At 36.4% G+C, this 12,891-nt stretch overlaps 1 protein-coding gene across 3 annotated transcripts in view; it reads left to right on the forward strand.

The window, feature by feature from the left end:
* The window catches only part of runx1t1 (runt-related transcription factor 1; translocated to, 1 (cyclin D-related)), a 72,674-nt gene that overhangs the window by 49,614 nt on the left and 10,169 nt on the right, over positions 1–12,891 (forward strand). For 2 of the 3 annotated variants that reach the window (XM_015399467.1, XM_015399465.1), the window contains exons 5-9: positions 2,186–2,367; positions 7,956–8,218; positions 9,698–9,795; positions 11,053–11,248; positions 11,925–11,993. In XM_015399467.1, coding sequence (XP_015254953.1) covers positions 2,186–2,367; positions 7,956–8,218; positions 9,698–9,795; positions 11,053–11,248; positions 11,925–11,993 — 808 coding nt within the window. The remainder of the gene's footprint in view (positions 1–2,185; positions 2,368–7,955; positions 8,219–9,697; positions 9,796–11,052; positions 11,249–11,924; positions 11,994–12,891) is intronic. The other variant, XM_015399466.1, reaches the window with a different exon arrangement.

Below are 12,891 nucleotides of genomic sequence, written 5' to 3' on the forward strand. Positions count from 1 at the left end.
TTGTGCAAACTCGAAGGCTGTGTCAGCACTGTAAAACAGAGGAACAAACACATTTGCTAGAGAGAATAAGCTGCAACAAGAAATATTAGAAATGGGAAAGAAAAGTTTCATAGTCTTGCAAAGGTATTTATTGTAGAACTAAAAAATGAGTGGTCGCAGCATCTTTATGTTGGAGAACTTCTCTTTAACAGGGTAGGAGGACGAGCCAGTGTTTAAGGGAAGAGCAAAATCAGGAAAATTATGGAATAAAATAACTTGCTAGAGGCTTCAGATTAAGGAGTGTTTGTTGAGGTTCACTCACCAGCAGTAAAACAACAATTTTTATACAACTAAGGAAAAAGAATGCTTCGGCCAATGCAAATATATCTGTAGAAATTGACCTAGATCTAAATATAATGTGAATTTTGGGAATTACTTAAAAAAAATTATTGTAGACTATTTCTTCCATGTTGGCCAGACTTCAACAATCTTTCTAAGACGAATGGGGGAAAAAATAATCATCTCTCAACATGCAAAACTAGCGACAACTGAAGGAGTTGCAGCTGTAATTATGGCAAAAGATAGTTTTTAAGAAAATTAACAAAAGGGGGTGAAATGAATAAGAAAACTAAACTCTTTAGCTTCCACCTCAAATTTAATCACAAATTTACAATCATATTAAATCTATAATCATATAAAATCCCTATAATGCATTCATTTTGTGTGTTTCAGGAGTATAAATAGTAGTACTGTAAGGCATTTACCTTTTATTTCCAGTTGAAAATTGCACTAAAAAGAGAATTAATTGAAGTGCATCTTAATCTGATTTTTTGAGGAACCATGCTGTCATTTTGAAATATAAATAATTGCCAACACATTTCAATATTTTCCAGCAGCATACCCCTTGAAAATAATTGAATTTCTTTTATTTGTCGGAAAACCTGAGGCAGCTTTACAGAAAGCCTTCTCAATCATATAAAAAATGATCCTGTCTCTTTACTGCTTGACTCAGTCTCCTTGTTATTGCCTCCCACATCTCACTGCCAATTAGGATGACCTCTAATTAATAAAAGATCAGTTCACCGGGGTGAAAGCCATTTATTTTAGCCTCATTTTTTATTTGAGAATAATTATGATCATAAACTATTACTCGACCGTTAACTTTGGAAGATAAAAATAATTTTGGCTCCTGGCATTTTTTTTATTACTGCATAAAGACGATTTTTATAGATCTAAATATAAATTATTTCAAACAAATCAGGGCTGTTGCATTTCCTATCAAAGATTAGATTAAAAGCTCAGAGGAGTAGAAGTAGGTTATAAAATGAAAATCTTAACTCAAGTAAAGCTAGACATGAGACACTACATTATTAAAAAAAAAAAATCTGAAAGCGTAGAATTATTTTGTTTTTAGGAAAAAACAAAGACTAACTCACCTAAGGCACGATGCACCCCGGTTAATATAGCAGCCACTCTTGTTCAGAGCCTTTCTGATGCAATGCTTTCATCTTCTTGCCTCGAAACACATGCCATCAGATGTCTTTGAAGTGGATGCTCACATACCTGCATGTCTCTGGAACTTCACAAGAGAGCAGAGTCGCTCTGTTACAGCGTGTCGAAGGCAGATTTAAAAAGACGTGTTCTTAAAAATGAATGCGTCACAGAGGGTGCCGATGCGCTCGATGTCACAGAGAGGAGCGATAGTTCGCTGGTATTGTAAAGCTGTGAGGGTTTGATCATCAGTGAACTTGAGGTTGTCTTCAGGTAATCTGAATCAATGGTTATTCATATGGAGATTGAATTGGCTTCAGACAGCTTTCTGTTTGATTGTGTTGTTTAGCCTGCTAATAAGATGAAATATTGGAGATATAATGTAATTTTAAGAACTTTCTTGAGCACTAATTTGTGTATTTTAAAGTTTTTATGTTATGAAGCTTGTGATGTGCAGGAATTCTTAAAACTGTTTTAATTCTTTACTTCTGTTTTGTCCCTTTTGTAATGAGTTCTTGATCAGTTCGGTTTAATTTTGCAAATAAGTACTTTTAAGATAACGATCAGGGACAAAATATAACAAGAAAGAGTTTATCCAAAGATAACAACCAGTTCAGCACAGAACTGGCTCTGGCAGTAGCAATGGACTAACTAAGGTAAAATCATTCCTGCTTTAAGGATTTTAATTTTTTACACATGATTGTCTTGCCTGTAGGCTAACCTGCCATTGCTTCAGAGAGAGCTGTTGCACTGTGCCAGGCTTGCCAAGCAGAACCCAGCTCAATATCTGGCCCAACATGAGCAGCTACTCCTGGATACCAGCACCACATCACCGGTGGATTCCTCCGAACTCCTGCTTGACGTCAATGAAAACGGCAAGAGAAGGACTCCTGACAGGTAGGCTTATTTAAAAATGAGAACATTGCTCTGGGTTTTGTTGGGATTTTTCTACACTGACAGTGTAACTGAGAGTCCAAAGAGTGCTATTAGAAAACGATCAGGAACAATCCTTGTCTAATTTGTGAGAGTTAACTTTTTTCCGAAATTTAAAGGCTGAGTTCCTTTCTTACGTCACCAATACTGTCTCTTCATCTCTCTGTTATTTTACCTCATGTTTAAATCCCTTTGAGGCTTTCTGCATACAAATGAGCCATTGCATTATTCCCCAAACACAGGCTGAGCCAACATTAGGCAATAGTCTGATGTTTAAATGTACATACAGGAAGGGCAACACTGGGTTCCTTGATGTGCTCGGTTAGATGTCTTTGCTCATCGCTGCGGTTCATAGGTGGGAGCTGTAGAGGGAAAGTCAAAGTACAGTTCTCCCTAACAAGACATTTGTACATGATGAAGAGACGGAGAAAGATGGATGAGTTCTTTACAAATGTATATTTTTAATAACTTAAATGTCATTTATTTCTTAGTAACGAGGAGAGAGTGGATACACCATACTGGGTTCAAGAGACTATATTATTCCTTGCCGATGGGGGTGGGGGGTTCGGGAGGTGCGTAGTAGGGACAACCAATTGACATTGTTCTGAGATTTATATTGTATTCTTAATTATAAATTACCTTAATTAACTGTGGGTCAATTTAAATTATTGTTCAATTCATTTTTTTATTTGTCATGCCAAACTCCGTTCTCTCAAAATTACTAAGATGCATCCTATCTCCAGCACATCTAAAACGAATGAATGGCTTGTTATTATCTCTTCTCCAAACCTATTTGGTTTGGAAAAGGATTGACAGTTGACATTCAAGATTCTATTAGACCTCCTTTTAGTTTTATAAGATTTAATTAACTCTCTATATAAATGCATGTATTTATAAATATGAAGTGTGTGTATCCCATTTTATAATCATTTGAACTCTTGTTATTGCTTATGAAAGGGAATCAGTAATTCCTTAACTTTTTCTGAAAACGATTGGGAAAAACTAGAAAAGTACTGAATCCATGAAGGTGAAGCTTTATAAAGCTGATGTCTTAGTGGTGAAACAAAGAAGTTTGTTAGAATAAAACATGTAATAAAAGCCTACATTCTCATTTGAGGTATGGCATTTATCATTCCATATTTTTTAACATTTCTCGATATGAGTTTGAATACACTTGTGTGTCATTGTGCATTTTTGCTTGGCTACAAGTACAATGCAAGCATTGTACTTTAAAATGAGGTCCCAGTGGCCCAAAAAAAAAAAAAAAAAAACAGGCTAGGTGAAGGGAAAATGTGCATATTATATCTGCTGAGGTCCAAAATTGCTGAATGTGTTATTAAGAATTCACCTCCCTATCCCACTTCACCCCAACCCCCTTTAACACCAGAATAGTTGGATATTTTAGTTTTTTTCTACGGTAATACCTGCATATTTGCAAGGCCGTCTGGCACACAGGGGAATGGGGCTTGGAAAAAAGGTGCGTTTGTAAATGCAAGAGGTGAAAATATGAGGAGTGAAAAATCAAGGCAGCATCTGTATTTAGTGAGAAAAAAAAAAAACAGTGTCTATGTGTGAATGTGAGTGCGTGTGACAGAGTGTATGTATCCAGTGTAAAAGTGTGAGTTCAGTGTGTGAGAGCCTGGGGAGATGGGCTGATAACACATACAGATGAGGCTCCAGCACCATTATGGCTGGCTAAGCACCTCTAGTTTCTGCTTACCTATACTCTGCCTTTGTAGAAACCAGGATTTGAATATTGGGATTTCAGTTCGCAGGGTTCATTTTTAGCAATGCTCCTTTAATGCACAGTGATCAATAGAGTCATATTAATAATGCTGTGGGATAAATTACTTAAATCTTGTTTTTGTTTTATTTATATATATAAATATAAATATCCATCTATGTAAGTAACCATGTAAACACCCTGTGCACTAACCCTGTATATTCTTCCTATGGTACATTCTTCTACTTTGACTCTTTGCGCTGATGTAATTAGTACATTTCTCCACGGTGAGATCAATAAAGTCAATTAATCAATGTGTTTTTTCTTTCTTTAGATTTTAATTTCTTTTTGCTATGCCAATCTTTATTAATCATTCCCCTACATTTGTCTGGGTTTTTGTAGATAATTATCCATGAAAAAAATATCAAAAACAGCATGTGACTTTGACTGAATTAAATAGATTTATATTTAGATAAAAGTCGTAGGTGAATTGTATTTAAATGTCAAATCATTCTGGCTTAAACATGTATATAAATGTACTCTTTATCAGATGATATTGTCCCAAAATTTAGAAAATTTCTATTTAAAAAAATCCTGCCTTAAATTTTTTTTTTTTTTTCTTACGGTATCTTATGCAGACCAGTTAATTATACGTCAGCCACTCCCCTTCCTTTGGTCATTTAAAATTTTTGGTCATCTTCCAGTGTGCTCTTTGGACTTCTTTTGGATTCTTTCTGCTTTTTAATCTTTTTGCTAAAGTTCTGTCCAGTCTTGAGCACGGTTATTGTGTCATATCATGTTTTAAAGTTAGAAAAAGTGACTTAGTGAAGAGTACAAGGCCTAAAACAGCTGCATGTGGCGCACAGAAAATATCTAAAAAACATGCCTATAAGATCTAGAAAAATGGAGAAAGCTCATTAAATTCCAGACATTGACAGAAATGTGACCTACAGCAAACTTTTACCAACATCTTTGACTTGTTGGTTACTTTTTTATTAGGGTTGATTTATATGGATGTAAAACAATATAAAATTTCTGTAAAAATCTAAAACTCAAATATTGCTTAAAGGAAATTGCCTTCAGTAATGCAGGTGCGGCGCTTAACATTACTCAGTTACCATTTTGATTTACATTTTTAAACACATCGAAGCATTTCTTGATGTTTTCAGGGAACTTCCAATAAAAATATTGTTTAAAGAGCAAAAGTAACAATTCTAATTAGGCCATCAGATTTTGAGGCTATTTGTGTTTTTTATATTTTATAATTTTCTAATCATCTTTTTCTTACCCATGATGAAGTAAAAATGAGGAGACATTAATCTGGACATAAGAGCAGGTGAAACAAAAAAAAAAGTCAGTTTCTTACTGTTCAAGATTCTGGATGAACGGATGAGGCTTTGATTTAGTGTTTTATCCAATGATAAAGTTAACAGATTATCTGCTTGTAGCAAAAGTGAACGAATAGAAGTTGCCAAGCATAAATCCCACTGTTGGCACAAGCTTTTGGCTGCAGATATAACAAGGATTACTGTTACAACAAGATACCGACCTGGACAAGATCGTCATGTAAGGTGGACGTTGTACCCATGCCTCTTTAAGGCTTTTAATCTAAACATCCTTAGAAATCTTTGGAAACAGAACATGCAAACTGGTAGAGGAATCTTACAGAGGCTCAAAGGCTTTTTGTGTTTTTTCCGGAAGAACAAGTGAAAATCCCCAAAACGAGAACCGAGGGACTTTTAGCTGATAGAAAAAAGCTGTGATTCTTGCCAAATGGAGTGTGGCTGCATACTGTCCATTGAGAGAGCTGCATATTATCTTACGGTATTTTTAAACATTATAAAGATAGTTACAAGAAAATACCTTTAATAAAATATCAATGAGTTGTATATGTCTATGCAAATTCAGTGAATCTTTTTACAATTTTACAAAATTGTAATATCATCAAAATAAGTGGTCCGCCTAATCATTCTGATAATATGTTTACTAAAGGCTGTCCTGCATGCACGTCCCCATTTTCACATACCGGTGGTGAGTCTAACAAAGTGGAAAAATTGCAAATCTTCTTTTGGAAAGTAAGCTTGTGTGAGCGTTGCAAACAGCAATTTTTTCAACAGAGCGTGCATGAGAAGAAATGGGCTCATGAATGCTCCTGCACACGTTTAATAGGCGTTCCCTCTCGGGAGCGGGTACAGGGTTGTTCATGTGCATTTTTTTTAAAGCGAAGAGGGCGGGTCTTTCAAAAACTTGTAAAAAACCCTCCACTTCAATTGTTTTGAACATCTGAAAATGTAGAAGGGCACCACATCAAATGGTAATAGATGTTTTACAAAATGATGGTTAAAAAATAAATTACAGAGGTTTAAAACTTTATTTTATTTATAACTTTTTGCTACCATGTCCAAAGTGTCCCGAAACAATGGTGTAGTGCTGTGATGGCAGGGAAACAGCACTATATTTTGCAGTTAGATGGTCTCTCAAGTTTTTCTCGAGGACAAATGATTAGCACGGGAGGATCAAATATGTATTTAGAAGTTGGAGGGAGAAAAAAAATTGGGAAAGCTATGCAATCATGAGTCTAAATAACTTCCAATATTTACAAATCCAATGATAAAGCCTTAAAAAGCATCGAAACACATTTGCTGCAGAGGTTTCTGCCTTACTTGTATCTGCTAATGTTTCACTATTAGATTAAAAGAAGATTGAATAAACATTCAACATAGTTCCAAGTAAAGTACACTTTATATGCACATTTTGCTCTTCCTGTATTTTTATTTTTTAAATCTCACTAATTCAGAAGACACTGATGCAGTTAATATATAAGAATCCTGCTCTTACTGATAAAAAAAAAATTGATTAGATTTGTATTTTCTCATCAGCAGTTAGGGATGGTAAACTATAAAATATTAGACTCTAGTGACCAGCCCATTTGTCTTGGCGTTTCAAGCCAAAATGTCTCATTTGCAGTTATAAGCAAGAATGTGCCTGCTTGCATTAGCAAGCTGTGCATCCTTGTAACTGGGTGTGCATGTATCTGCTCTGGTGTTTGTAAGTTACCAACGTTGTTGCAGCAAATAAGCTGGGGAGATGCGTGTGGGAGGAGGTGGATGGATGAGTCGAGGGAGACAGAGAGATGGACGGATGGAAGAAAAGAGCATATGGAGAGCTGTGGATGAGCATTAGGAGCCCATAAAAACAGCTCATTAAGAAGTTCAATCTGTTCATCGGAGAGAGGGATGGAAGGGAAGAGAAGCGAGACAGAGGGGGAGAGAGGAAACCAGGGGACCGTGGATAGCAGGGGAGGTTGGCAGGTTTTAACTGTGAACTGACAAAGCTGAGAACGCACACAACAACATACTGTAGGCACATATGTGCAGGCATATATACACACACAAACACACCTGGTCACATTAATCTTCTGAAGCAGGCAAACAAAAATCCACCTGATCCCTTTGAAACTACTTGTGTGAGTAGGCATGTGTAACTTTTTTTTTGTGAGCAGGGTTTAATTGTTTGTGTATAAATTGACTTGTTTTCAGGATATAATCCCTTGATAAATCCCGGAAACGCAACCTTTCAAAGCAATTACTTCATCTGGTGGGGGTCTGTTATTCTGGAGCCACAGCTCATGTCTCTGCATCCATTGGTAGACTACTTTATAGAAGAAATTTAGCAAACAGGTGTTGCTCCTTATATTTTTACAAATGAGGTTGGATATTAACATCATCTGTTCGTGTATCATCATGTCTCTTCTTGACGAGAGGTTAAAGACAAATTGAATTTTATGTTTTGTTATTTAAAATAAAAATGTTTTTGTGTTTGTGTTCAGAACCAAAGAGAACGGCTTTGAGCGAGATGGAGCCATCCATCCAGATGTCCACCCAAGCAAACGGCCTTGCACCATGAGCCCCGCCCAGCGTTTCAGTCCGTCCAATGGGCTCTCCTACCAGCCCAATGGGCTGCCCCACCCAGGTCCCCTCCCTCCGCAGCACTACAGGCTGGATGACATGGCCATCGCCCATCATTACCGTGACACATACAGACACCCAGCCTCCAATCACAGGGAAATCCGAGAGCGAGCCAGGCCTATTGGTAGGGATATTATTTTTACCAAACTCATTTTATTTTCTACAAACCTGTATATTGGAGAGTTTATCATGTCGTGCAGCTATTTTTCTCCTTTCAGTACAGGGGTGAAAGAAATGATTATCAGGACAGTGATAATAATTCAGCAGCCATGCCTTGAGATCACTTGAAGGAGATCAATGTCATCTATTGCTAATGTTTTGTTAATATACTTTTCTTTTGAGTTAAAACTGAATTGTTTAATATTTGTTACTATTCGTCGCTATTTGCTAAGCTCAAGTGGCAACAAGTCACCTGACTTGCACACAGGAGGCCCCGATTCAGACCCCCGCTGGGGGGGATGAGCTGCCTGTGTGGGTCCTTAGGCAAGATCCTTCATGCTAATGTCTACCTCATTGTAACATTGTGTCAACTTTGTAAGTTGTTTTGGATAAAGCATCTGCTAAATGCGTAAACATAAAAAAACAAACATGTTATTAATGCGTCATTTTTATCGTGTAAATCGATGAAGAAAAATCAATCACTCTTTGAATCAGCCCAGGAATATCGGCTGCAGATATTTGGGATTGGTCAGACTGATTTCAAAATAATCTGTATGGGCATCAGCCTTTTAAAATCTCTAAGGGTCAGTCTCTATTATTATTATTTTTGCATCATTTAGATTTCTCTATCAGAATCACATGCTTTACACTGCAAAAACTATCTAAAAATGAGTAAATATGTCTTAAATTAACTTTATTAACCCTTAATTTGAGCAGATAAATAAGATGATTTGCCAGTGGAGTGAGTATCTTTACTCCTAAAGTAAGGTAATTAGATATTATGCACTTGATGTAAGACAATGCAATTGTTTTTTTCTTATTTTAAATGTAAATTGTCTTGTTCCAAAGGTTCTCACTTACATCCGTAATTCAAGAAAAAATGCACATATTTTAAGAAAAAATGACTTATTTAGATTTTATTTTTTGCAGTGTAGTTGTGTGCCTTAATATATCACTTTATGTGTAATATGACTATGCTCAGTGTTAATTTTATCTCAAATGAAAGATTTTTAATCCACTGTATCCATGGAAAATCTAGGTTTATTTCTACTGGTCTACAAAAACTGGTGCTACAGCCACTGATTTGCCATTTGGGTGAAGTGTATTTAAATGGGAGATATTTTACTACATATGCCAAGTTGTGATGAAGCTGTAAGGGCTCTTTTCTAAATTTAGAAAAGACATTTACCATGTCTCACCCTGTGATGGATGTTAACTGGACGAGAAGTTCAGTCATTTGCCCTCAGGGTGCAAGAGAGATATGGAGACCACAAAGAAAAGAGGGCAGAGAGGGAAAATGGATTGAGCGGGGGGACATAAAAGAGGGAGAAAAATGAAAAATACAGATAGGATATAGGACGAAAATGATAAAGTGATGTTATATCGGTCGGTCCTCCTTATCATAACCACTTTTTCTCTTTATGTTTCTATCTTTTTACCGCAGGTATGCATGCAGGAAGCAGGCAGGAGGAGGTGATTGACCACAGACTGACAGACAGGGAATGGGCCGAGGAGTGGAAGCACCTTGACCATGTAAGAAAAGTAATAACATTTTTATTACTATTTTTTCTCTGTAAGTAACATTTGATAGTCTTTGTCATGTCCTAGTAAAATATTTATCCCACCTTGCTGCAGCTTTAGTAGCTAGATTATCTCTAAGCTGCAATTTTATCATGATATAGAAGGTTAAATTTCATGTGAGCATTTAAAAGTACAAGATTTGGTTAGACATGTCTAGCAGGTATTTTGCTTTTGCTTTTAACCTTTTTAAATTTGCCTCTTCTGAGGAGCGGATACTTACTATATAGTGCATGTATTAGATTATAAAATGATTTCTTAATCTTTGATATGTCACAATGCACTGTGCAGTACATCATTGAAACCTGCCAAAATACCAAGATATGGCTGTCCGCCAAAACTGACAGGCCCCTTGAGGTGAAGATTAATCAAGGTGGAAGCGGAGAGGTCCGTCATAATTCTGTTGGAGCTGCAGAAATCCCCTGCTCACATGGGAGGAGTCTGACAACAGGACAACTGCTGTAGTGGCTGTGCACTCCACAAATCTGACCTTCATAGGAGCGTAGCTTGTGAAAGGCCATTAATAAAAAAAAGAGGCATTTGTAGTTTGCAGTTTGCTGCAAGCCATGTAGGGGGCACAGCAAATGGAAAAGATGGTGCTCTTGTTATATGAGACAAAAAACTGAACTTTTAGTCTACATTTAAAAGGTTAAGGTTGAAAAGTACAAATGTACCTGATCCACATAAATACTCACAGCAGAGAAATGTGGTGATGGCAGTATCATATGATGGGGTTGCTTTTTTGTTCCCCAGGAACAGGGATGCAGTTAGAGGTAAAAGGAAGATGAATATAGCTAATTTCAGTAAATGTCAGAAAACGAACCTTGAAACCTGAAAGCTCTACATTCTGTTTTTTATCATTTAAGATTCAAAATATAAGATGGCAAAATATGAAACATTTCAAAGTATTAGAAGTTTTGGAAGACACTGTTTTTCTTTAAAAGTAAAAAGCTTTAAACATGATACTATTTGTTGACACCTTGATTTCTTTACTGATGATTTATCAGCAGGTAAATAAAGTTAATATAAATACTTCCCTTGCTAGCTGACATGAAAATAAATAATGTGTTGAAGCAGAGATGTGACCTGACATGGAATGGAAGTCAGCTTTGGAAATATTTACCTTAAATTCTCCCAATCCTTCATCATAATAATACTCCAAAAGTACCTTTGTTTCTATGTGTAAACCCAGCGCTGTGTTTTGCCTTTTCTGTTGTCTAGCTGCTGAATTGTATCATGGACATGGTGGAGAAAACAAGACGTTCGCTGACTGTGCTGCGGAGGTGCCAGGAGGCCGACCGAGAGGAGCTCAACTACTGGATAAGGCGTTACAGCGATGCAGAGGAGCTGAAGAAGGGGGCTTCTAGTGGGCAGTCAAGGCAGCAGAGCCCTGCAGCACAGGAAAACACAACATCAGGTACAAAACAGTGTGGGCTTTTAAAACTTTGAGGAATTCATATTGCATGCTTTCAGGTCAGAAACATTATGTATGATCTTAGTTTCTGCTGTGGAAATATACACGAAATGGTACACTGCTCCATGTTAAACGTATTATATTCATCAATAAAATGAAAATAACCTCTTATTCCATTAAACCATAGTTATTTCTTTGCGTTTTTGTAGATGTGATACTTTCAAGGCAATGTTAAAGTAGGGAAATAATCAAGTTCTATTTAACAAAACAATTCCAAACCATCTTAGATAACCTACTTTAGTTCTCTTTGTGGTGAAGATGTGTGAAACTCCCAAAATAAATGTATTTTCTATTGCAGTGGCATAATCTCAAACACAAAAGAAACTAAAAAGCCTCACATTAAATCCTGTTTTATGACATATGAATGTGGCATTTTAGAAGCAAAAAAGTGGCTGAGCAAAAACTGAAACTCACCTTGTTTATGCATAGTGTGCATGATGATAAGGTGTTATATATTTATATCTTTACCAAACTACAGATTAAATACTTTGGTTTCTGTGATAACAAATGATAATAGATGGCAAAGATAAAAACATTTTTCACATTATGGTTGGCTGAACAATCTTTTCACAATATGTCATTTTAATAAACCTACTGATCTGGTGTGTTTTCTCTGCAGACATTCCCAGAGAGCTGTTGCACCGGCCTGTTTCGGGTTACGTCCCTGAAGAGATCTGGAAAAAAGCTGGTGAGCTTTTATCCTGCATCAACACTCCCGATTATCTCTTCACAGTTTACAAGACCTGTTGCTCTGAACAATATCAAAGCTGTTTTTTGAGGGTTTTCTTTACATTTTGATGGCTAGTGGATATATGTTGCTAAAATGTGTTGTTTTAAATGTCTACATAGTTCTGGAAATACCATAAAAGAAATGTTGTGTACCCTTTGGGTGTCAGTTTAGCAAAACTCTGGAGGGGATTTCTGATATGTGCACTCATCCAATTTTTCACAGAGAATGTGTCTGTAGAGATGCTGGCATTTCCATATATTGCATCTTACCTTTTTATCAAGAGCTTGCAATGTCTAACTTTAGTACTTTTAGTGTACACAGCTGTCAAAACTGGAAAAACTTGTTGGAGTTTGGCTGTTTAATCAAACTTAGTATTCACTAAGGTGTTCCAGCAAACATTTCAGTACACCAAAGTTTTCCATTCTTACTTACAGCTGCAGTATTGTTGCCTTCCCTCCATCTGGAGATGGTCTGCTAATACTCATTTGAACTCTGACCCTTTTTTCAATTGGATGTTGTTGTTTTTTTTAGACTGTTCTATCTAAACCTAACAGCAGCAGTTTGTGAAAAACTCAGCTCAATACTGTCTGGCACCAATAACACTGATACATCCAGATTAGGATTGGGAAATTAAATACATTTGCAACATAATCACAATTTAGCAAAACACAAGTTTAAAATCATAGAGGTGCTACATTTTAGTGGCATTACATTTAACAAGAGTAAGATAAATAAGTACATGTTTCCCTCCAGCCCTTTAGATGGAGGTTATATATTTAAAGGTATTGTGGAGGATTTTCACAATTTTTTTAAAAGACCCACCCTCTCCACTTACTGTAATTGAAAATGCACATGC

The sequence above is a fragment of the Cyprinodon variegatus genome, unplaced genomic scaffold (genome assembly GCF_000732505.1).
Source record: "Cyprinodon variegatus isolate N-32 unplaced genomic scaffold, C_variegatus-1.0 Scaffold1015, whole genome shotgun sequence".
NCBI classification, from domain to species: domain Eukaryota; kingdom Metazoa; phylum Chordata; class Actinopteri; order Cyprinodontiformes; family Cyprinodontidae; genus Cyprinodon; species Cyprinodon variegatus.